At 49.6% G+C, this 25,356-nt stretch overlaps 2 protein-coding genes and 1 long non-coding RNA gene across 5 annotated transcripts; 2 read left to right on the top strand and 1 right to left on the bottom strand.

Annotated features, from left to right (window-relative positions):
- Positions 1–102: 102 nt before the first annotated feature.
- On the bottom strand, positions 103–14,347 carry TMCO6 (transmembrane and coiled-coil domains 6). Of its 3 annotated transcripts, none has more exons than XM_074962141.1 (12): positions 14,210–14,347; positions 12,359–12,483; positions 11,927–12,036; positions 10,689–10,872; positions 8,635–8,739; positions 7,922–8,007; positions 6,906–7,022; positions 4,718–4,829; positions 4,417–4,597; positions 2,248–2,342; positions 753–920; positions 103–378 (listed from the first exon to the last, which is right to left on the bottom strand). In XM_074962141.1, the coding sequence occupies exons 1-12, from the start codon at positions 14,292–14,294 to the stop codon at positions 208–210; spliced, it is 1,539 nt and encodes a 512-aa protein (XP_074818242.1). In that variant the 5' UTR covers positions 14,295–14,347; the 3' UTR covers positions 103–207. The 3 variants fall into 3 exon arrangements, with proteins under 3 accessions (XP_074818242.1, XP_074818241.1, XP_074818240.1); XM_074962140.1 differs by having other exon boundaries at positions 12,359–12,506; positions 14,136–14,343; XM_074962139.1 differs by lacking the exon at positions 6,906–7,022.
- Positions 14,348–16,595: 2,248 nt separating this feature from the next.
- LOC141992112 (uncharacterized) lies at positions 16,596–18,912 on the top strand. The gene is made up of 3 exons (XR_012640525.1): positions 16,596–17,367; positions 17,534–17,586; positions 18,195–18,912. It is a non-coding gene; the product is annotated as an uncharacterized LOC141992112 (long non-coding RNA).
- Positions 18,913–21,383: 2,471 nt separating this feature from the next.
- On the top strand, positions 21,384–23,114 carry CD14 (CD14 molecule). Its single transcript, XM_074962138.1, has one exon. The coding sequence runs from the start codon at positions 21,384–21,386 to the stop codon at positions 22,731–22,733; it is 1,350 nt and encodes a 449-aa protein (XP_074818239.1). The 3' UTR covers positions 22,734–23,114.
- The last annotated feature ends 2,242 nt before the right edge of the window (positions 23,115–25,356 follow it).

Genomic DNA, 25,356 nt, shown 5'->3' with positions numbered 1-25,356 from the left:
AGGGAACCACCCCATAGACTTTCCAGACAGCTGGGGGGCAGTAAAATCAGCTGGCACTGCCCTATTAGCGTTTGGCTTCACGCTGTGACAGCAGAGGGCAGAGTGTAAAATAGTTTATTAAATTCCAAAATAACTTCTCAATGTACAAAGTCCATGGGATAGAATTAGTGCAAATGGGAAGGGAAGCAGGAGTGGATGCAGCGTGGTCTAGGAGGAGGGCAGTACAGCAGCTGAGGCACTGGCGCGGGAGATCGGAGAGGCTGCAGCTGGCTGGAGGTATGTCTCCCTGAGTGCCCTCACTCGCTCCTGGAGTTGGGGGTTGTCCTGGTGCTGTTCTAAGGCCTGCAGTCCTGCTTGGCTGAGAAAGTCGTCAGCAGCCTGTTCCACGACAGACAGCAGATTAGAGCTAGGCCCAGCCTAATGGAGGCAGCTGAGCAGCCCACGGGGCATGAGTGGATCTAGTTCTCCATGGTCTCTATCATAGAACCCATCATGCCTGATTCTTGGGAAAGGGGCTGAAGGATTAATTTCTAATGTACCTCCCACCCCAGGAGCTAGGTTCCCATGGATTGTGCTCTCCTTGCTCTTTGGATACAGAGAGGACTTAAGGGAGTAGGGTTCCCCCTGGCACCTTTCCACAGCATAGCCTCTTAATTCCCCCACTCAGGTTAGGTGGTAGCTGTTAGTTTACCACTGTGGTTCCCCGGCCACTGCACAATGCAGAGAAACTGGAGGCCTGAGCTGAGCCCTACCTCTGGCAGGTGCAGGAAGAGGAGATGTAGCAGCTCCAGACTCTGGCCCACCACCTGGCCATCAGAAAGAGCAAGGGTGCTGAGCAGCGAGGGCAGCACAGCCTTCTGGTGCAGCTGGTGGCAGTAGGCAGGGCCCTTCTCGGCGATGTTACACAGCACAGTCAGAGCCTAGAGAGGGAGCTGGCATGAATATCCCAAGCTGCATGGCTCAGTAGCTGACACCCGGGGAACTGACATTACTGAAGTTGGTCACAAGTTTTATATTGACTAGACCCAACCATCTATCACAGTCCTGTATGTCTCCCTGCCGCAAGATGGTGCAGTCTGGGTAACTCCACCTCCTGGGAGGACATGGGGAGAAGCAGGAAATGCTGTCACCCCTCGAAGGAGACAGCCCTGCAGTACAGCAAACCTTCGAAGGCAGAGATTGGCATGCTAGAACCCCACTCACCTGTCATTGTCTGCATGGCCCCAGGGCAGGGCGAGATGAGCTTTCTGGAGCGGGTGACAACCCTGCTGAGGCCATGCAGAGTCTGCTACTTGTGCTTAGCATGGGGCTTGGTACACTGGCAAGCATCCGGGTGCCCAGAGTCACTCCGCGCTGGAGCTGCCTGCCAGGCTGGGCTGCACAAAGGCCTGAGGATAGCTCCCTGCAGGCTTGGTGGGGAGCCATGGCTAAAGCAGTCTCCTGCCTGCAGAAGACACTAGAGCGGTGCAATAGCTAGCTACTAGTTCAGGTTTTCCCTGTTTAAGCACAAGCTGGTCCAGGCCTTTCCCTCACTGAGCCTGCTGGAAAGGTAGAGTATGCAGCAGCTCCTGTTGGCGTTCAAGAAGCTTTGAAAGTGCTTTCTTAGAAACCCCTTCATGCGTACTTCTCTTGAACGGGCTGCCTCCAAGCCCAAGTGCTGGCAGCGCTAGATCCCAGCTGCTCCTTTTATCTGCACTGCATTAGGGTGTGTTCCTCTTTCGCTGGTTGGATTTTGAAGCATCTTTCAGTTGGTCTATGGCTTATCATCCACTGGCATATTAGGAGACTAGAACCTGGGCAGGCAGCTCCCCTCATATTCTGCCAACTCCTCCCAGGATGACATACAAGTTGGGATGGGGAAGAGCATTTCAATGGGCTCCAAACCCTCCCAGGGCAGGATGCAGTCAGAGCTTCCATAAGCAGGCATGAATACAGAATCTAATAAGGAATGCAAGAGGGGACTGTCTTTAAAAAGAACCAAATAGGACAGAGGTAAATTAACCAGGTGTTACGAATTACACCTGGTAGGACACGCACACAAGTGCTACGAATTACGGTGAGGCATTGGGTACTTATCTTACCTTCATCATGGGCTGATAAAACCTCTGATATACACATGGACCTCCTATGTACAGGGCCCAACCACAGGAGCACAATCTCTTCCAGTGGCTCCTACCTGTCACCAGAGGCCCAGAAAACTGACTGCTCTAAAGAACACAATATCCCATGTAGTCAGAGATTCCCTACCAGCAGGGTCACCATCCGGGAACAGGGCAAGAGCTGCAAGAGGGCTGGGATCAGGTCCAGTGTGAGCACGGCAGAGCAGAAGATGGGCTCATCAGCTGGGAAGATCAGGAGACAGGTATTAAGGAAACCCAAACAGATTACTGAGAAAGGGCCTTCCAGATGAGGCTCGCAGAAGCATGCACTGACTGAGGTAGAGAAGCAGAGGATTTGCTGCTATAAAAGGGGAGAGACTCGACAGAAGAATGGCCATCAGACCAATGGTCCAGCTAGCCCAGTATCCTGTCTTCCAGCAGTGGCCAATGCCAGGTGTTCCAGAACAAATGAACAGAACAGGCATTTATTGAGTGGTCCATCCCGTCATCCGGTCCCAGCTTCTGCCACTCAGAGGTTTAGGGACACCCAGAGCACGGGGTTGCATGCCTGATAATCCTGGCTAATAGCCATTGATGAACCTGTCCTTCATGAATCTAATTCCTTTTTGAACCCCATTATACTTTTGGCCTTCACAACATCCCCTGGCAATGAGTTCTACAGACTGACTATGTGTTGTGTGAAGAAGTGCTTCCTTATGTTTGTTTTAAACCTGCTGCCTATTCAATTCATTGGGTGATCCCCAATTCTTGCGTGTTATGAAGGCATAAATAACACTGCCTTATTAACTTTCTCCACACCAGTCATGACTTTATAGACTTCTATCGTACTCCCCTTACTCATCTCTTTTCTAAGCTGAACAGTCGCTCCTCATGTGGAAGCTGTTCTATACCCCTAATCATTTCTGTTGCCCTTCTCTGTATAGTTTCCAATTCTGGGGCAACCAGAACTGAACACAATATTCAAAGGGTGTGTGTACCATGGATTTATATAATGGCATGATATTTTCTGTCTTATTATCCATCCCTTTCCTAATGGTTCCCTGTTGTTAGAATTTTTGACTGCCACTGCACATTGAGCTGATGTTTTCTGAGAACTATCCATGACGACTCCAAGATCTTTTTCTTGAGTGGTGACAGCTAATTTAGACCCCTCATTTTGTATGTGTAGTTGGGATTATTTTTTCCAGTGTGCATTACTTTGCATGTATCAATACTGAATTTCATCTGCCATTTTTTTCCCCAGTCACCTCATTTTGTGAGATCCCTTTGTAACTCCTTGTGGTCAGCTTTGGACTTAGCTATCTTGAGTAATTTTGTATAGTTTTGAAACTTTGCCACCTCACTGTTTACCCCCATTTCTAGATCATTTATGAATATGTTGAACAGCACTGGTCCCAGTACAAATCCTTGGTGGAGCCCGCAGTTTATCTCTCTCCACTGTGAAAACTGACCATTTATTCCTACCCTTTGTCTCCTATCTTTTAACCAGTTACTGACTTATCCAGATCTTCCCTCTTATCCCATAACTGCTTACTTTGCCTAAGAGCCTATAGTGTGGGACCTTGTCAAAGGCGTTCTGAAAGTCCAAGTAGACTATGTCACCGGGATAACCCTTATTCACATGCTTGTTGACTTCCTCAAAGAATTCTAATAGAGTGGCGATGCATGATTTTCCTTTACAACACCCATGTTATATCATGTTCATCTATGTGTCTGATATGTCTGTGTGCTCATTGCACTAGGATGGGGGATGTTGTGAAAGTACCAGTGTCAGCACAGCTGGGCATGGAAGATCAGAGACAGTAAGAAATTTTAGCAGCTACAGTGGATTCCCCACTCCACTGGGAAGGGAGTGTCATGCTGCGTCTCATCAAGCACACCACCCAGAACATGTCAGAGATGGATGAACTTGTGAGCGGCCAAGGAGAGGAACTCGAGAACTGGGGAACACTGGGATGATGAAGTGGGTAGTAAGATAACGCCTGTGTTTTCTGTTCTGCCTATGGGTGTGTTATCTTATGTCTCCCAAATTGAGACTCTGGTGTGCCCTTCCTTCATGAGTCTAGTCCTAGCCCAATGAGCCGTAGCAGCACCATAGGTTCTGTTTCAAGGTCTCTTTGGAGCTCTGTCCCTTCTCAGAGGTGATCTACAAAAAATGTGAGTCTCCCTGACTTTGATTTGAGGCAAGTCCCAGAAACCCCAGCCATCAGCTATGTTAGTCACTCTATTCCTGTAGCAAATTCTAGGAGAATTCCCATTAGGTGCTATGCCCAGCCAGGGTACATAGGAAAATCACCTGTGAGGTTGTTGAGAAGCCAGAGACACTCCTGCACTAGGAACGGGTGCTGCTGGAGGAAGTACTGCATGAAGAGAAACAAAGCCACCAAGAGGCGCTCATCCTGGATCTGCACTTTGCAGCCCTCTGTCTCATCCTCCGCAAGCAGGTTGCTCAGACACCGCAGCACAGGACAGATAAGCTGCAACGGTAAGAACAGCAGCATGGGGCATTCCCCCTCATTCACAGTAGTGCTTCAGACAGCAGGGGTCTGGCGCGTGGCACTGCTGACCAGCTAAGACCCTCTACAGCCTCTACTTACCAACTCCAGGCCCTCAGTAGCTGCTTTTGACATCACAGAAGCCAGTTCCAGCAACAATAGCACCAGGGTTGACACTATCCCCTGGGAGATTAACAGCACGTTGTTCACATGGCTATGAAGGGAAAGGAACATTACAGGAACAATGAATTCAAGGAGCGAACCCAAAACCAGCCAGCACCACTCAGCCTGCTCACGTCCATGCACCAGCTGGTTTGGCTGGAGCCTCAGCTAAAAGATTGGGGGTAGCGTTGTTTCACACTCTCTCAAGTTGAAATTGACAGAAGGGGTTTTGCTCCGATTCTATACAGCAGGTCCCCCTGAGGGCAGCAGCTAACTCTGGAACATTTCAGCCTAAAAGGGGAACATTTCAGAAAAGGAAAAGCATGTGGAAACAGAGGGTTATAGCTGTCTTGGGGTATCCACGCCTCACACCACACTTCCCTTTGCAAGACGGAATTCTCCAAGTGTGGCAAGCTGTCATGTGACAGTGCAACCCAAGATCGCGGATTGCAGCAAGGAAGACCAGGAGGAGGACAGGGCAAGAGCCTCATCTCAAACCAATCCCAGGCAACAGATTACAAAAACAACAGCTCCAAGATTACATGCACCTGGGCCATGAGGGCAGACAGGGGGAGGACAGGAAGCTCAAAGAAGAGGACAGCTTCATAGAGCAACCACACACCACACAACAAAAACACTAACCCAGGAACCTATCCTTGCAACAAGGCCTGATGCCAACTCTGTCCACATATTTATTCAAGTGACACCATCATAGGACCTCATCACATTAGCCACGCCATCAGGGGCTCATTCACCTGCACATCTACCAATGTGATATATGCCATCATGTGCCAGCAATGCCCCTCTGCCATGTACATTGGTGAAACCGGACAGTCTCTACGTAAAAGAATAAATGGACACAAATCTGACATCAGGAATCATAACATTCAAAAATCAGTAGGAGAACACTTCAACCTCTCTGGCCACTCAGTAAAAGATTTAAGGGTGGCAATTTTGCAACAGAAAAGCTTCAAAAACAGACTCCAATGAGAAACTGCTGAGCTTGAATTAATATGCCAACTAGATACCATTAACTTGGGTTTCAACAGAGACACATATTGAATCTATTTCCCTATGTTAAGTATCCTCACACCTTCTTGTCAACTGTCTAAATGGGCCATCTTGATTATCACTACAAAAGTTTTTTTCTCCTGCTGATAATAGCTCATCTCAATTAATTAGCCTCAGTGGTTTGAGCATTGGCCTTGCTTAACCCAGGGTTGTGAGTTCAATCCTTGAGGGGGCCATTTAAGGATCTGGGGCAAAAATTGGGGATTGGTCCTGCTTTGAGCAGGGGGTTGGACTAGATGACCTCCTGAGGTCCCTTCCAACCCTGAGCTTCTATGATTTCTATGCATCCGATGAAGTGGGCTGTAGCCCACAAAAGCTTATGCTCTAATAAATTTGTTAGTCTCCACAAGTACTCCTGTTCTTTTTGCGGATACAGACTAACACGGCTGCTACTCTAAACCTGTCACAGAGCTGCAGAATCACCGGGATAGGAACAATCTCTAGTTCAGTGTCAATAACACGAGACTGGGTGTGCCACAGAGTACAAGGCCAGCAGGGACCACCAGACCATCTAGTCTGACCCCTGAATACCACAGGCCACTCCCAGCACCCACACACTGAACCCAGCAGCCAAAATTAGCCGCCAGGAGACTCGACTATTATGTACCACAGGCAGAGAACAGGAAGGACCAAAGTGCACCAGTGCCCAAGGCCCCCAGGGCAATGAATGATTAAGTGAGATATACCCAGAGAATGCTGGCAGGTGACCCACAACCCACACTGGGTGAAACCCCCCCAGGATCACTGCCAACCTGTCCTCAGCAATCCCACAAACTGAGGCTAGTAACAGGTTTGAGAACTGATAGGTCCCAACCACAGTGGATAGAGCCATGCACACACAAGGGACAACCCTCCATGACACTCAGCTCTCCCTCTGAGGTCTCCCCAAGGGACTGAGAGAGGGTTACACAGAGTGAGATAGTCTCTGAGCTAAAGCAACTGACTAAGGAGCCTCTCTTTCTGTTCCCAAACACTGGGGGTCGGGCTCTTCTTCCATCTGTCTGGAAAGCCCCAGGCAGCTTTGGGGAGCTATACAATAAGTACTAAATGCATTTACCTACACACAATGTAATGAAGACACCAAGAAAACTCCACGGCGACTCCCATTCCCAGCTCCAGGTTGGAGCTAACCAATTGAAGCATGTGCTGTGGGAGAACCGAGTCCAGAACCAAGCTGGGGCCAGAAAGGAGAGTTAAGAGAAACATGGATTTTAAAGAGGGATTAAGCAGGAGTACAAGCAACACTGTCACACGCGGGGCAAAAACCTGGGCTGTCTGATGAGGGTAACTGTACCGCTCTCCCCAGAGCTGCTCGGGTTTAACACCCTCAGTGCGCTTCCAAAGCCCCGAACAGGAGACACTCCACCAAGGGAGGACAGACCCCAAATACATGTCCACCAAAGCAATGCTCAGAGAACTGGGCAGGTTCCATCCCGTGAGGCGAGATGCGAGATCTGTTGGTAAATATGTACCAGGATGTTCCTGTTTGTCAACGAGGCCAGAACTGTAATAACGTGAAAGGAGTCGGGGATGTCAGTCCAGTTCCAGTGGGGGGTCAAGCATCTAGCATGGACAATCTCACAGCTGGCACTAATCAACCACCTCATTAGCAGGCTCTGCAGAGAGGCTTCGGAGCCTCAACTCGCCTCAACCCTAGACACAGTCCTTCCCAGGCAAGGCAGAGGAACCTCAACAGGTTGTTGTGGGGGCGGCTTGCACTGATGCTGCCCATGCTAGAATACACGGGGGTAGATGGCCTCAGTCTCCAGGGCTGTCAAGCCAGCTCCTTTCAGTAGCACTAGGATCAATAGGAAGAAGTGTCCAGAGTATTTCTCTGTTGGCCCCCTCGGTTTCACGCAGCCTCTTATGGTTACTGAAAGCTGATTACCTGAGGGGTCAGGGAAAAGTGTCCTGATCTGTACAAAACCTCAGTGTCCTTGCCAGGGTTCTGCTCCGGCATATTAACATCACAGAGATAACACGTGCCAGGAGGATGCTAACTGCCCCTAGGATGCAAATGCCGTGCTCAGCCATGTGCCCTGTCCAGATGGAAGGGGAGGGAGTGATGCTTACGGTATGATCTTGGTGGGAGCTTCCCTGGCCTGCAGGAGCTGCGACAGGACGTAGCCCAGGCCTTCCAGCACTGCCACATGAGGGGACTGAAATCAAAGAGCACAAGGCTGAGCCAACAGAACAAACCCAACTATCAGATGGGTAGCCGTGTTAGTCTGTATCCACAAAAACAACGAGGAGTCCTAACTGGTTTTTTTAGAACCCAGCAGGAGTCAGCAGTGAAAGGAGAAAGGCCAGTATCTACAAAATGACTCAATGTAAAGCAGAGAGGCTGAACTTAGTCTCACCGCAGCTCCATGCTAGTTTGAAATATGTACATGTGATGGCCAAGCCATTCCTCTGAGTCTCCAGGACCCCCAGAAAGCTCACAAGGCAGACATGCCTGTGATCACTTGTGATTAAGAGACAGAGAGATCTAGCCAGGGAGGAGCATAAAAACCCTGTCAGCCACCATCAAAATGTTACCCCAGGAAATTAAAATTGTACATGGCAGTGCACATGGCGTATGCCCAGCTGCACCCGCAACTGGGCTCAGCTCTCTGCAGAGTGCCCTCTGCACACGGCCTGCCCCGTGACAGGAAGCGATGCTGTGCCATTCATACAAGCTCTTAGTGACTACACTAAGCCACTAGTTCAAGAACGCAGGGAAATACCCCCTCCTGCTTGGCAAGGCTCATAGGAAGAGCCAGAGATAGGCTAGCTGGATCACTCACCTGGATACAGGATGCCAGGGCTGGAATAATGCCTTGAGGTAAAAGTTGCTTCCTCACGGCATCACTCTCCACTGCCAAGTTCCCCAGCGTGTACAAACACAGCTCCTAAAACACAGACGTGGGGGACCACAGTTATGCTCCCTATGTGCCACAAGTGTCCCGCCAATCCAACCAGATGAGAGTGCCCCCTACTGGTATTATGGCGATATTTGCACTAGAGAGCAACAAACAGCACCTTGAGATGCATGAATGCTGCACTAATGGCAAGAGAGATGTGGTTTCCAGGACCAGCAGAGCCAGAGAATCTACTGCTAACTGAGTCACTTTACCTAGCACAGCGTTCTCTGCTTGTGCAGGAGACTCCTGGCTAGCTAGACACAGGCACACAAATTTAGTGCATCTGAGGGTCATACTATCAACAACAAGAATCCAAAGGACATACTTGCTGGAGTGCGGTGTAGCTAACCTCCTCTGCAATATAGGAACACAGAGACTGCCAGATGGGTCAGACTCAAGGTCCATTTAATCCAGCCTCCTATCACAGACAGTACCCAGTGCCAGATGCTTCAGACTACTTGATGATTCAGAGGAAGGGGCAGATAGGGAGATAGATGTGGGATGGTCTGTCCCCTATGAAGGTCTCACTTCAACCCACAATAGTTAGAGACTGACTTAAACCCTGAAGAGTTAGTGGGTTTTTTTTAATCCCTTCCAAGACTTTGTTTGCATTAACTTTGGCTATTCATGTTAGCCATATGACTGTCCAAACCCTCTTTGAATCGCATTGGCCACAATGACATCCTGTGACAGTGAGTTGCACAGTCTGATTACACACTGAGTGTAGAAGTATTTCCTTTCTCAGTTTGGAATTTGCCACCTTTAATTCAGTTTCATTAAGTGTCCCCTTGTTCTTGTGTTATGAGACATGGAGAACAGAAGTCCCCGATCTCCCTTCTTTAGGCCATTCATCCTTTTATAGATTTTTATCTTGTTCCCTCTTATTTGTCTCCTCTCTAAAGTAACAATACCAGTTATTCCAATCTCTCTTCACAGGAGAGTTTTTCCAGCACATAATCATTCTCATCGCCCATCTCTGAGCCCCCCCTATTTCTGCACCACACTTTTTGAAATGGGGAGCCAGTTCTACATACAGTCTCCAGCTAAGGCTGTACCATCCATTTCTATAAAGACATTCGATTATTTTCTGGATTATTCTCTATCTCACTCCTTCTACACTGTAACATCCTGCTTGGGTTTTGCACTGCAGCTACACATTCACTAGCTGTCTTCATTGCACTGTCTGTCCCTTTCCTGAGCTGATAGTTAATTTAAACCCCTGTGAGATGTGTGAATAGTATACATTTTCCCTTCCACCGTGCATTACTTTGCCTTTATCTGCACTGCTCTTCAGCTGCCTTGTGTTGCAAATTACCTAGCTTGGTTAAGTCCCACACAGTCTTATCGGGACTTGACTAACCTCAATAGCTTTCTGCAAATTTTGCAACGTCACTGTTCACCCCTCTTTTCAGTGCATTAATAAATATATTAAACCATATCAGACCTAACATGGAACCATGAGGCACTCGGCTGTCAACCTTTGCCATCATGAAAACCAATAATTTATTCCTACTCTTCATTTCCTGTCTTTAGCCCATTTTTGATCCACAACAATACTTTGCCTTTTACCCCTGATTATTTAGCTTCTTTAGTAGCCTCTTATGAAGGGCTTTGTCAAAAGCCTTTTGAAAGTCTAAATACATTGTGTCAAGCAGTTCTCTTTTATTCATTGTAGAGATGCATCACAGAGACTACAGGGCCACTGTTCTACCTTCAGCCAGGAAGCCATTGATGGAGCACTGCACGGGGCACCTGTAGTCTCTACAAGATGTAGCTCTGTCCTGAAGAGGAGGGCAGCTGAAGGACTCTACTGGAGACCTTTGTGGGCTGCATCTGGCCAATGGGCTACATTTTGGCCACTCAATCTCAGAAGTCCAACCACTAATGAAAGCCCAGCAGATGCAAGAACAATGGAGAAATACAGGCCCGCATCTTACTGTGAATTCTACACTGTGTCCTGAGAGATAGGTCAGGAGATAGGAGGTTGCTGGCAAACACGCCTCAGCCACAGCAGGGTCACTGGAGTGTGAGAGTTCGTGCAGACAGCGAGCTGCCTCCATCTGTATGTTGGCCAAGCTGCTGGTGAAGAGCCCGATCAGGACCCGCATGCTGCCCTCCAACCTGCAAAAGCAAAACATGACATTGTTTCATTCTGCTGCCCCCCCTTTCCCAAAACACACACAACTCCTCCCACCCTGATGTCCCAGGGTCAGGAAGGCAAGTTGTCTCTCAGGGACCAGGCACCAAAAACCTGCCCAGTTCATGCGCTGGCCTGGCCATTCCTCAGACCACTTGACTTGAAAGGGCCAGGTTAATTCCTGCTCTCACAGCTCTGACTTCACTGCAGTTACACAGGGCTGGATTTGGCACAGTGTTTGGATATTGACTTTGTCCCACTTCTTTTACAATATTTTCTCTTATTCCTTCCCCCCCCCCCTTTCCTGTCTTTGAGCAGCCAAATTTGCTGCCTTCTGAAGTCACTTTGCCACCACTATGTGGCATGGCAGAGAGCCTAACAAAGCTGTCCCTGTCCAGCCAGAAGGGAACTGCAATGCCGGACAGCTCTCCCTATAAGAACATGAGCAGGATGAAGTCTCAGGCAAACCACGCAGACAGGAGAGTACAGCACACAGCTCTCTCGAGCACAGTGAAGAGCCTTGTAGGAATCCTTTGCAATATATTTCCCTGATCAAAATCAGATAGAGTCATGTCCTGCAAGCTCTCAGCCTCCTTTTGGCAGTCTAGAGCGGCTGCGTCCAGCTTTCCCCCATAACCTCCTCTGTTCCAGTGGGACTCTCCCAGCTCAGCCTCATCCGCAACCCAGCAGAGCACAAAGGCATTCGGGCCAGGCTATCTAGGGCGCTGGCCCACATAACGTAAGCTCTTCTCTCAGTGGGAAAAGGAAGTGGTCACAGAAAAGAAAGGGATGGAGACATTTTCTAATGCAGATACTTGAGCCACACTCCCAACCACAGCAAAATTTCCCATATCACAGAAATAGCTACACTGATCCCTGCTACAGAGGATACGTGGGCCCATCCCCGTCTAAGTGGATCCACAGCCATGTCCTTGCAATGGCCACTACCAGAGAGGCCCACTGCTAGCTGGATCCTTTATGAGCACAGACTAGCCGTGCCTGGGACTGGTCATAGCATGGAAGCACAGACTGGCTAACCTGACAAATTTCTGCTGCGTCTCTTTGTGCTGCAGTCCCTGTCGAAGGCGACTCAACAATTTCTTCCTCTCCTCTGTTCCCCTCTGGACATCCCTCAGCAGCTGCAAAATCTGGCGGAAAACAAACAGCTGAGTGGATGTCAAGCACAGCTGCAGGGTAAAAATCACATGCCTAAAGGCATGATCACTTATGGTCATTCAAGATGCCATGGCACTCTTCTAAAGGGTATTGATACTAACCCTGGCACCTAGGTGCTACAGCTAGAGCTTATATAGCAGTCTGTAAAACACTATGGAATCCAACCAGCTATATGAACTTAGTATCGTTATTATTAATTATTATTATTATTATTATTATTAACAGAGGCTAGGGCCAGTGAAAGACATTGCAGTGAATACCTAGAACCAGAGACAAATGGTATAAACCCTTCACCTCCTGCTCAGACAGAGGTTCTGCTGCTATCTCCACTCCAGCCTGCCCGTCTCCATTCACCAGGCTGTCTTCTCGCAGAAGTCTCTTACTGACCAACTGCTGCTGCCTCCGGGCCTTCCTCAGAGCTGCAAACAAACCAACCTGATTACTGACAACAACACAGCTTTCCAGCTCAAGACAAGTTTTCACCCCACACAAAACACTGCTCTTTTTTGGGTTGAGGAGAAGCTGCTGTTTGTCTCTTTCTGCGACTATAAAATCACCTATGCCAGTGTCTAGATGTTTTTCCCATAAATTATCCGATTTAGCATCTGATGAAGTGAGCTGTAGCTCACGAAAGCTTATGCTCAAATAAATTTGTTAGTTTCTAAGGTGCCACAAGTACTCCTTTTCTTTTTGCGGATACAGACTAACATGGCTGCTACTCTGAAACCATAAATTATAGGTGATTTTAGACAGATTTATTACAAATAAATAAATAATCTTTGCACAATGGAGTTTGGAAAGGTAGGTCCTACGTTGGCCATAGACTTGGGAGCTGCAAGTCAAAGCAAGAGGTGACACTGGCCTGGATGACGAGTTGAAGCAGAGTTGGAGCTGAGGCAGTGAAATACATGGAGAGTGTTATGGGGCTAGTAAAAGGCCACTAGGCATAGGTGGAAAAAGAAACGTTTGGGGAAGATCTGAACCAAAAAGGAAAACAGAGGAGCTGGAGGTGTGTTTGAAGATGCAGCAGAGGCACTTTCTGATTTTGAGACATCCAGGTGACGGATGCTGACATGAAGCCCACCAGTTTACCTGGTCAAGACATGAGAGAACTCAATAAAGGTCTATGAGGAAATATAGCTGAGTATCATCAGTGCCAAAGTTGAGCTAGAGAAGATAGACAAAGAAGGAGGAGAGGGCCAAGAACTGAATCTTTTGGGACTGCGAAGAGAAGGAGCTACTGCCCCCACCAGAGACAGGGAGAGAGGGAGTAGTATGATAATGTAGGTAGTGGAACCATGACAGCTTCCATTCTATGGACAAATCAAAACCTAGCATGAAAGCAGGCTTTGTTGCACTATTCCCCAGACAAGCCAACGAGAATCAGTGTTATGAATCCACCAGCTGCAATATCAAGAGGGTCTAGAATACAGTAACAAACCACCTGTGATTCCTAAGGGGGGGGGGGAGTGAGGGAGAGGAATAAGAGGACAAGACCCCTCCCCAGACCCAATTATTGAAACAAATAGATCAGATCTTACCCTACATGGACACCTCTTCTCCAAAGGCCCAGCCCAACCCCACTTCCTAGGAGCATGGCTCAGATCACACCCAGATTTGGCCCCTTTGCAGGGACCAAGACTCTTGTTCCAGACCCAAGCTTGCAGATCAGAGCACTAGACCCAAGAGAGTCTCTGGTTTCAGAGTGGTAGCCATGTTAGTCTGTATCAGCAACAAGAACAAGGAGTACTTGTGGCACCTTAGAGACTAACAAATGTATTTGAGCATAAGCTTTTGTGGGCTAAAGCCCACTTAATCAGATGCAAGATATATATATTTTCCTACTGTATTTTCCACTGCATGCATTTGAAGCTTATGCTCAAATAGAAAAGAGTGTCTGTTTCTCAGTCCCTGGCAGTAAGCCCGGTCCCCAGGGGTCTGAACCCCCTTCCCAGAACGGCAGCAACTCCTCTCAGCCCAGATCCCCCTCCCAAGACCCCCACCCCCCAGACACAAGGATCCAGAGCCAACTGCCCCCAACCGAACCAGCTGCCCGGACCTCCAGAACCACCCCCCCAGACTGGCTCCTGCAGGGCCCAGCCGGGGTCCCCAGGCCTGGGCCCGGCGGCTCTGTCGGGCCCGGACCTGACTCCTGCTCCCGCCGGCGGGCCCGCAGCTCCTCCAGGCCGCTGGCATCGGGCCGGTACCGGGAGCTCCTCTGGCTCCACATCCCGATCGCGGCCGAGGCGGCGGGTGGAAGCCGCCGCCGGCTCCAGCGGGGAAGATGGCGGCCGGGGACCGCGCGCTTCCGGGAGCCGGGCCCGAGCCGCGGCGGCACGGCATTCTACGGGAGGTCCCGGTCTGACCGGCTGCAGCAGGCCTCGGATCCCGGGTTCTGTGGAGATTGGGGCGCGGGTGCTGGGGGGGCCGGAGTCGGCGGGAGGGAAGGAGTCAGTGAGGGGGGAATTGGGGGTCCCGGGATGTCAGTAACGGGGGTCCCGGGGGCTGGAGGTTCCTGGCGTGTCAGTGAGGGGGGTCCCGAGGGTGTCAAGCTGCGGGGTTCCCAGGGGACTGGGAGGATTCCCAGGGGGCTGGGGTCCCAGGGGTGTCAGTGAGGAGGGTCCCAGGAGCATTGGGGGATCAGTGAGGGGGGTCCCAAGGGGGCTGTGAGGGGATCCCAGGGGGCTGGGGGGCTTGCATGTTTCAGTGCGGGGGGTTCCCTGGGGGTCCTAGATGTCAGTGAGGGTAGTCCCCAGAGATTGGGGGACCCCAAATGTCAGTGAGGGGGGTTCCCAGGACGTTTTGGGGTCCTGGGTGCCAGTGATTGGAGGGTCCAATCACTCCAGGGAGTTGGGGGTTCCAGGTGTGTTAGTGTGGGGGTTGGGTAACAGTGAGGATGTGACCTTGGACTGGGGCCAGCTCTTATTGTCGAACTGAGCTTGCTAACTGTAGTGTTGAGTTAACCCGTTCTCTGCTCTCTTTCTCCTTCCTCCATGGCCTTTCACAGCCTGCAAAAGAATCTTCCATTCCACACGCACTTACACCTTTGACCCTTCCCAAAATATTCTGCAATGCTTGCAACAGCATTAACAATATACAATGCTGATCTGCCTTCCCCAGGAGACCCCTTGAGAGAGGGAGCCATGTGTGACAAGGAGGGCTGCTGGGGGGTTGGGGGCCTTGGGTGTGTCCTGGGGTGTATCAACTGGGAACAAGGGTATTTCAAGAGACGTCCTGTTCCTGGTGCCAAAAATCCCCACGTCTCCTGTTCAGTAAAGAGCCACTAAGAAGTGACTGGTCAGACACATTCTCTCAAGCAATAATCATGCTGAAGATCTGACCTGTGAGATAGATGGAGGATTTTTACTGTGGATATACTATCTGGATGGGCAGGAGAGGCCGGCCCTTTAAACTACCCTTTGTTCTGTATTTCCCATATAATTGTCCTTGTTTCCTTTGAAACACAGGTGGTCTCCCCTAGTCAGAAGGGGCTGCCAGGGGACAGGCGCCCTGGACATGGTTGGCCCTGACTGTGTCGGTCAGGGAAGCCCTGGGGATGTAGATCAGGAGGCTTCACCAGAGAACGCATTGGGGAATTGTGCTGTATTCCACTTTCTGCAGCCTTCATAGAATATCAGGGTTGGAAGGGACCTCAGGAGGTCATCTAGTCCAGCCCCCTGCTCAAAGCAGGACCAATCCCCAATTTTTGCCCCAATCCCTAAATGGCCCCCTCAACGATTGAACTCACAACCCTGGGTTTAGCAGGCCAATGCTCAAACCACTGAGCTATCCCTTCCCCCCTTCCCTGGCTCCTTTGGTGAACTTTCAGTATGTGGCACTGCCTGTTAGCCAGGTGTTAGTTGTGCCACTCCTCCCAAGAGTTTCTAGTCCAGATAGTGACTATGGGACTCTATTACTGAGGGATTTGACTCATCCTTGAAACTCTTTTCTCAAGTAAATTCCCCCACACATGCACATTTTGCAGGCACAGCTTCAGAGGTTAGAAATGGGCCCATTAACATCTGGATTCTGCCCCACTGAAATCAATGGAGGATTTGCCTTTGACTTCAGTGAGAGTAGGATCAACCCCATATAACTTCCATGCTGACTCCCTTGAATGATAGGAAAGTAATGTTTATAATCTGATTTGAGTGTAATCTGCTCTAGCAGTAACTGCCAAATTGTAATGTTCTGTATCTCGAGGGAACACCCAGCACCCCCGTGTTCATCCTTATAAAATGATTGTGTAGTATCCAATGCAAAGTTTGTCACATTGGGTGTCTTTGGAAGGCTCATGATGCACTGAGCATTGTTGTTATAGTAATGTTACAGTAATTGTTGTTACAGTAACGTTATAGGTTGTAATTTCATTTATATAGTTATGAGGCTGAAAATGTGTCCTCGTGGCTTAAAACAAGCCCAGGCAAAAATTCTCCAAGAGCAGAGGGGCAGTTCATACTCATCAGGGCATATATGGGACAAACCCAGCCCAGCCTCACAGGAACAAAGGACACTGGCCTAAACAGCAACAAAGGATCTATGGACTCTCCAGTGAGTCACCCCCCTTCCTTTGGTCAGTTTGGGACTACGATGAAGTAATGCTCACCTGACTCTGAAGGGGGGTGGGGCAAAGCCAAGACGGAAGAAAGAACACATCTGGAGTATTGCATCCAGTTTTGGTCCCCCCACTACAGAAGGGATGTGGACAAATGGGAGAGAGTCCAGCGGAGGGCAATGAAAATTATTAGGGGGCTGGGGCACATGCCTTACGAGGAGAGGCTGAGGGAACTGGGGTTATTTAGTCTGCAGAAGAGAAGAGTGAGGGGGGATTTGATAGCAGCCTTCAACTACCTGAAGGGGGAGGATTCCAAAGAGGATGGAGCTAGGCTGTTCTCAGTGGTGGCAGATGACAAAACAAGAAGCAATGGTCTCAAGTTGCAGGGGGGAGGTCTAGGTTGGATATTAGGAAACACTATTTCAATAGGAGGGTGGTGAAGCACTGGAATGGGTTACCTAGGGAGGCGGTGGAATCTCCATCCTTAGAGGTTTTTAAGACCTGGCTTGATAAAGCCTTGGCTGGAATGATTTATTTGGTGTTGGTCCTGCTTTGAGCAGGGGATTGGACTAGATGACCTCCTGAGGTCTCTTCCAACCCTAATATTCTATGATTCTATGATAAAAGGGAGAGACATTTGCCATGCTCTTCCTCTCTTTTCCACCTACATCTACAGACATCACCACCAAGTGACTGAGGCGCTGATCAAAGGGGAGAGCCTGGCTGAAGGGCAACCAGCCAGCCTGTGGTGAGAAGCATCTAAGTTTGTAAGGGCACTGAAAGTGTTAAGATCAGCTTAGAATGCATTTTGCTTTTATTTCATTTGACCAAATCTGACTTCTTGTGCTTTGACTTATAATCACTTAAAATCTATCTTTGTAGTTAATACATTTGTTTGTTTATTCTACCTAAAGCAGTGTGTTTGGTTTGAAGCATGTCAGAGACTCCCCTGGGGATAACAAGCCTGGTATGTATCAATTCCTTTGTTAAATTGACAAACTCATATAAACTTGCAGCGTCCAGTGGGCATAACTGGACACTGCAAGACAGAGGTTCCTAGGGTTGTGTCTGGGACCAGAGATATTGGCTAGTTGCACAATCCAAGCATCTTACATGCCAGAGGCTGTGTGTGAACAGTCCAGGTGTGGGGGTTCTCACAGCACAGCAGGGTAAGGATGGCTCCCAGAGTCGAGGATTGGAGTGACCTAGCGGATCACCGGCCGAGATAACACCAGGGGAACGTCACACACAGATTATGCAGTTTGCATGCTAGTAGTTTCTACACCTGTATACAATACTTCTATAGGGCTCTGTTTTCTTATAATTAATTGTGGACCCAAATCTTCCACCCTTTGGGACAGCTCAATTAGTAAGGTACTACTTACTGTGTGTGTGTGTGTGTATATATATATATACACATACACACACACACACATATGCCAGGGGATGCTTCCATGCTGATGCTACTCGTTAAAAATAATGTGTTAATTAAATTTCTGACTGAACTCCTTGTGGGAGGATTGTATGTCCCCTCTTCTGTTTTACCCACATTCTGCCATATATTTTATGTTATAGCAGTCTCGGATGATGACCCAGCACATGTTGTTCATTTTAAGAACACTTTCACTGCAGATTTGACAAAACACAAAGAAGGTACCAATGTGAGATTTCTAAAGATAGCGACAGCACTCGACCCAAGGTTTAAGAATCTGAAGTGCCTTCCAAAATCTCAGAGGGACGAGGTGTGGAGCATGCTTTCAGAAGTCTTAAAAGAGCAACAATCTGATGCAGAAACTAAAGAAACCGAACCACCAAGAAAGAAAATCAATCTTCTGCTGGTGGCATCTGACTCAGATAATGAAAATGCATCATTCCACACTGGTTTGGATTATTATCGAGCAGAACCTGTCATCAGCATGGACGCATGTCCTCTGGAATGGTGGTTGAAGCATGAAGGGACATATGACTCTTTAGCGTATCTGGCACATAAATATCTTGCGACGCTGGCTACAACAGTGCCATGAGAACACCTGTTCTCACTTTCAGGTGACAATGTAAACAAGAAGCGGGCAGCATTATCTCCTGCAAATGTAAACAAACTTGTTTGAGCAATTGGCTGAACAAGAAGTAGGATTGAGTGGACTTGCAAGCTCTAAAATTTTACATTGTTTTATTTTTGAATGCAGGTTTTTTTTACATACTTCTACATTTGTAAGTTTAACTTTCATGATAAAGAGATTGCATTACAGTACTTTTATCAGGTGAATTGAAAAATACTATTTCCTTTGGGGTTTTTTACAGTGCAAATACTTGTAATCAAAAATAAATATCAAGTGAGCACTGTACACTTTGTATTCTGTGTTGTAATTGAAATCAATATATTTGAAAATGTAGAAAACATCCACAAATATTTAAATAAATGGTATTCTATTATTGTTTAACAGTGCAATTTAATGGCAATTATTTTTTTCAATCGTGCGATTAATCGCGATTAATTTTTTTGATCGTTTGACAGCCCTAGTTTAAACTCTGCTAACTCCACCTGGGACCTGAGAATCAAGAATCAAGCGCGCTCTTGGGCATAGGCGCCAACTTCCACTCTTCCCACTGGGTGCTCGACCCCCCCGCCCAGCCCTGGCCCCACTCCTGCACTGCCCTCGCCCCGCCCTCATTCCATCCCTTCCTCAAAGTCAGACAAACCTGGAACCCTGCAATGTCGTTTGGACAGAGGTACTTTTCAGAGGAGAAGCATACTATAAGGAAATCAAAGCAAGATCTCCTTAGCTTTCTGGGCAGCTGGGGCACAGGAAACCCAGTTCTTCCCCTTTCGGTGTCTTGGTCAGGCCCACTGCTGGCCCAGACAGCATTCTGGGCGTGGAGGATTTGGGAAGGATTATGAAATGCCTTATACCCATTAGTATTTCCCAACTGCAGTTCTGTTTCAGGAAACAAACAGAATAGATTTGTGCAAAAGGAAGTAGCAACTGGGAAACTGTGTGACAGTGAGTAGCAGTAAGTGAAGGGTTTTGAGTGAAGGAGGGTCCCATGCAGGAGAGTAAAGCAGCTCACAAGAGAAAACCACTGACATCTTAATCAAGGTCTCCCAAAAGCTAAAGGAATTGAGCCGCTTCCTTGGCAGGAAAATATTGCAAATCCAAGTTGGCAGGTGAGTCCTTTAACAATAACCCCTCTGTAATGCTGATGAAATGTGATTGCTCCTCCAGTCATGCAGGGGCACCTGGGAAATACACCTCTGCAAAACAAGCAAAGCATTCTTTACCAGCTTTTAACCCTTTAACTGCTGGCACTTTTTGGACTGCCCATCAACAGTCCTGATCCGGGTCACTCAGTCATATAGAATAACCAGACCCCACAGTTTACACATTCTTAGTGTTGTATGTATATTACTGAATGATCCCTCACCACTCCCTGTGAGGTTGGTAGTTGTTAGAACTCCAGTTTGAGATAGGGAAACTGAGGCATTGAGAGGTGAACTAACCTTCCCAAGGGTGCACAGTGAGCCACTGTCAGAGCTTTGAATAAAAGAAGGGAGTCACTGACCCCCAGTTCTGTGCTCTGACCACTAGACCATACTTTCTCTTGTGTGATTTGCCATTTCTAGCATCTCCTCCTGCTGTGCCCTTGGGTTTGCCAGGGCACTTAATAGGAAGAGATTCCCCAGCCTGGGGTTTGGCAGCCTTCCCCCCCGCCCCAGTGCACAGGATTCAAACTGGCACTCGAGCATTGAGAAGTCCTTCATGGCTGGGTGGGACGAAGCAGCTCTCTTTGCTGGAGGGGATTGTTGAGGGGTGGGAAATGGGCAGATTCCCATCCAAATGGGGCTGCTGGCAGGGTGAGGCACAGCTCTGCCTGTGAAGAGAAACAGGCTTTGTGTGGGGTGAAATACCAACTCTCCTCCACTGGCTGCTGCATGTTCACTGGGATGGGAGGGACGAGGAATCACTGCTGGCCCGTAAACCAGATCTAGGTGAGAATCCTCATGAAGGGACAATGTAACTAGAGACACCATGGAGCTGAGTATCTCCTCCAGCCTTTGGGCAAATCTGAAGCTGGATCCAGGCCTGAACTTTGTGGCTCAGATCCATCTCTGGACTTGGCTGTGACATCTCCTAAAGCTCTGGGGGCCAGATCCTCAGCTTAGCTCCATTGGCTTCCAGCTGGGACTGATGCTGTAAGTTCCATGGTAGCCAGTGGATGTTTTGCCCTGGATTTGAATGGGACCAGGGTTTTACCTGGTGTCACATCACTGAGGCGTTGTGTGACTAGTAATAGAGGCCACCCACCTTCATCCCAATGCCTTGGAGACCATGCCTGAGCTAACAGCACTCACTGAACAAGCACTCCATTACTGGTAGGAGGAACTGGCTAAAACCTACCCAGAACTGAGGCTTCCAGCAGTGCCAGCAAGCATCAAATCAATCCCTGAGTCCAAGGTGGTAGCTCTCACCAAAGTCTGGACTCGCTCTCACCTAACTCTCTTCCACCCTCATTCTCCCCTGGAGGTTGCTGTGCAGGGGGAATGCTCACATGCCCTTCTATTGGTGCCCAGTACTGGACTCAGGAACAATGTCCTGTGAATAATCCTAGCCTTGTTCTGGTGCTTGTATTGCACTGAGCAAAGGCTCCAGGGATCACCCCTCGCCTCCCATTGGCTTCATTGAATGTTACTGCCTGCAGCCCCAGCTCTGTAACAGCAAAGGCCTGGGCTTTACTCTTGCTCTTCTGTTTTCTAGGCTATTCATCATGCACATCTCTCCGCTGTTTGTGGTTATCCTGCTCACAGGATTGAAACTCTCTGAGGTAGTAGGTGACTGCTCCTTCAATAAGTCCCAAAGTCATTGCACCTGCTCTCTTTTGGATCTGAAAAACATGGGAAACCTCTTTCAGTGTTTCCATGCCTTTGTCTTCGAGCTTCGAGGAGGAAACTTGGAGAAATATGCAGGTTTTGCATCAATCACAGTAGAGCAATCGGTGCTCAACATACTGCAGTCGCTGCAGGTGACCAAGATTGTCTTTGGAGATCTTCTCGTGCCGGAGGTTCTCTTGGCAGCTGTTATGAAGTTCGTTTACTACATGCATATTACAGAGCTCGAGTTTGAAAGCTGCACTTTCCTTGGAAATGCCAGCTGGTTCCACATGGACAGGTTAATTCTGCCTGTCTCCTCATTACGCTTCCATAACGTGACCTCCACCTCCCTGACTGACAGAGACAAAGACTTCGCCCACCTGAGTGGCTGGCTGGAGACCCTGCAGAATCTGACTGTGACACAGTCTCAGGTCACCTACATTCCATGCAGCACTGGCAAGGTTTTCAGAACCTTACGCTATCTGGATGTGTCGGAAAACCACCTCCAAGACCAGAGCATGAGGCCTTCATTTTGCCAGGGGGCTTTCCCACAACTCCAAGTATTAAAACTCCATCGCAACAATCTGAGCTCCTTCCACACTGTGTGTGAAATGCTGCACCATCTGGAGAAGCTCGTCCACTTAGACCTGAGTCAGAATGACCTCCTGGCTATCCCCTCCTCTTCATGTCAGTGGCAACCATCCCTCCGCATCCTCAACTTGTCCACCACGGGCTTAGATCACATCACCCTGCCTCTGCCCCCCAGTGTTGAAGTATTAGATGTGAGTTCCAATAACCTTCATGCTCTAGACCTTGCACTCCCCTTCCTGAAGAAACTCCACCTGTCCAACAACAGGCTGCATGCTGTCCCCTCAGCCAAGAACTATCCTGCTCTAGAAGTCCTCAGTCTAGATGGAAACCTGATCTCTCGTCTCCCAAGGGATCAGCTGCGGTCTCTGAGACACCTGCAGAGCCTAAGGGCAGGTCAGAATCTCTACAACTGTTCATGTGCGGGTGCCAGTGAGATCCAGGCCTTGGCGAGCACAGAGTCCTTGATGCCAGACTGGCCTCAGGACTACACGTGTGAATCCCCGTCTCATTACCAGGGCACCCTGGTGAAGAATGTGCCTGCTTCAGTCTTGCAGTGCAACAAGGCCATTGTGATAATTCCTGTCACTGTACTTCTTGTACTGAGCTGCTTGGCTGGGATCATTTTCTTTGCCAGACGTAAAGCACGGTCTGGCTGAGCCAGTAGCTAGGATTTGACTGCAAAGGCTCTGCCCTTCACACGGCAGGACGGGGGCTCTAGAACATCACTGTCTGCAAATGCATATGTTCTTGATGACCAAGTTGCACTGCAGCACTGCTACCTGAGGGGCCAGCCTATCCTGGGGCTGGCACCCAGCCTAGTGGCTGTTCCTTCAGGAGGGAACCCCTGAGCACTGCCCCCACCCCCCCTGCTCTGTGAGGATCATATGCTGGATGGGTGCAGACATCTGAGGTACCAAACAGGTTTTTTGGCATCACTTTAAAGCGCAGGTGTGATCAGAAAAGTGACTGTGCCCCACTGATGTTATGGGGCTCCCCATTCATGCTGTCTTGCAGATCCTGGAGCAGAGTGAGCAAGCCAGAAAGAGGAGACTGAATTCTTTATTCAAGCAGACTCTCTAGCTTGTAACCTCTATAAGCTAGTTGCATTCCTCTGTCTTCCAGCTGCCTACAGTGTTCTCAGGAGGGATTGAATGTACTCCCTTCTGCCCTATTCACTTGGGTCAGCTCTACACACAGATTGTGTCCAGATAGAAGTTACTAGATCACTTAGGGGCAGGGGGGATTTTTTTTTTTTTTTTACCAATATAGTCATACTGGTACAGCTTCTAGTGTGGACACAGTAGTAGTGGGTATAAATGTGCTTATACTGATTTAGCTTATTCCCCGACCCATACTGGAATAAACTGGACCAGCATAAGCACCTTATACCAGTAGCACTGCATCCACAGTGGTGGTTATACGCATTCACTATGCTAGTATAGTTAAAGTGGTACAACTTGTGTGGGGACAAGGCCTTAGTGTTGGCTATAATAAAGGACGTAGATTCTGCTCTCAGGTACACTGACTTACTCCACATTTTACACCTAAGTAATGAGAGCAGAATTTGGTCCAATGTACTCGCTTTACAAGTCAAGCAATTATTTTTCCAACTCTCAGTGCATGGGTTATTTCATTGACTATTATGCCTTTCTTTTCATGTACTGCCCCTTTAAATCTCCAAGGCCTCTGCTGTCTACGGAGACAGGCAGCCATTAGTGTTTAGGTGCCTAACTCCCACAGAAATTGATGAAGCTAAACATCTGGTACCTTGGAGGATCTGGGCTGGCACATACAGCTCAGGGCAGTGTGTCCTAGAGGGGGGCAGGGGCAGTGGTGAGTTGGAGCCGGTTCCCACCGGTTCGCTAGAAACGGTTGTTAAATTTAGAAGCCCTTTTAGAACCGGTTGTTCCGCGAGGGACAAATTTAACCGGCCAAAAGTGGTGCCTTAGGCGCCGACTCCATGGGTGCTCCAGCCCTGGAGCACCCAAGGGTAAAATTTGCAACTCCCCGCCCCACCCCTGGCCCCAGCTCACTTCTGCTCCGCCTCCGCCCCTGAATGCGCCGCCCTGCTCTGCTTCTCCGCCCCCCACCCCAGGCTTCCCGCGAATCAGCTGTTCGCACGGGACGCTGGGGCAGGCTGAGAAGCAGGCCGCGGCTTCCCGCTCAGGCCCAGGGAGGTGGAGGTGAGCTGGGGCGGGGGGGGGCATGAGGAGGGCTGCCCGTGCCACAGCAGGTAACCTGGGGGGCAGGGGGGGCGCGCAGGGAAACCGCTCCCTGCCCCAGCTCACTTGCGCCACCCTGGGCCTGAGCGGGAAGCCGCCGCCTGCTTCTCAGCCCTCCCCAGCTTCCCGCCGAACAGCTGATTTGCGGGAAGCCAGGGGGCGGAGAAGCAGAGCGGGGCGTTCAGGGGAGGAGGAGGAGTAGAGGTGAGGTGAGCTGTGGCCAGGCGTGGGGTGGGAAGGTGCCAGTGGGTGCTCTGCACCCACCAAATTTTCCCCGTGGGTGCTCCAGCCCCGGAGGAACCAGGGAGTCGCGCCTAAGACGCCACTTTTAATGTGATCAGTGGGGGAGCGGCCACTCCCCCTGCTCCCCCCCAGCTACGCTCCCCTGCCCCTAGGAGCCAGAGGGACCTGCCGGATGCTTCCTGGGAGCTGCCCCAGGTAAACACCTCCAGGACTCCACACCTCGCCCCCCAGCAGGTGTCACTGGCTCTTAGGGGTCAGGTGGGCACCCACTACGGTGGCCCATGAGACCCTCCTGCCCGGTTCTGGGGGCAGTCAGGGGACAGGGGAGGGGGGTGGATGGGGTGTGGGGGGCATCAAGGAACGCAGGGGGGTTGGATGGGGCAGAAGTGGGCAACAACCCCTTTGTGGGGTGAGGAGGGAACCCGTTGTTAAGATTTTGGCAGCTCATCACTGGGCAGGGGCCCACCTGGGGGTTAGGGGGGCTCTCTCGTGGGACTTTACTTTGTATTTCCTTATTATTGATTAACCTAAAATAAAAACACTCCAGACTGAAAGTGGATGGCTGATCTCTGCATATGGAAGAATGGAATCCAGCTGCACTGACTGTCCGAAAGCCCCCCTGTTCCTCTGCTGCTTACAGTGCCCCTGGGAGGGAAGAGTTTGCAGCTGGAATGGAGCTGGCAGTGTCGCTGATAATGCACAAGGATACACTTCTGCTCTCTCTCCCGAAGCTGCTGTGGCTCTTAGAGGGTAAATAGCAGTGAGACTTGAGTGGCTGGGCCTCAGAGATGCCCAGGGAGCAGATCTGTGGAGC

The sequence above is a fragment of the Natator depressus genome, chromosome 8 (assembly GCF_965152275.1).
Source record: "Natator depressus isolate rNatDep1 chromosome 8, rNatDep2.hap1, whole genome shotgun sequence".
Lineage (NCBI taxonomy): Eukaryota > Metazoa > Chordata > Testudines > Cheloniidae > Natator > Natator depressus.
The sequence above is the reverse complement of the archived record's forward strand: the minus strand, read 5'-3'. Positions and strand labels throughout refer to the sequence as shown.

What these genes read in the sequence shown, in the direction of transcription:
- TMCO6 (XM_074962140.1), bottom strand. Translation starts at nt 14,260, where the DNA reads ATGCCAGCGGCCTGGAGGAGCTGCGGGCCCGCCGGCGGGAGCAGGAGT. An exon ending in GACACAGTGTAGAATTCACA is followed by an intron (nt 8,740 to 10,688) that starts GTAAGATGCGGG and finishes TCTGTGTTTTAG; the next exon opens with GAGCTGTGTTTGTACACGCT. An exon ending in CTTCATTACATTGTGTGTAG is followed by an intron (nt 4,830 to 6,905) that starts GTAAATGCATTT and finishes TTCCCTTCATAG; the next exon opens with CCATGTGAACAACGTGCTGT.
- CD14 (XM_074962138.1), top strand. Translation starts at nt 21,384, where the DNA reads ATGCACATCTCTCCGCTGTTTGTGGTTATCCTGCTCACAGGATTGAAA.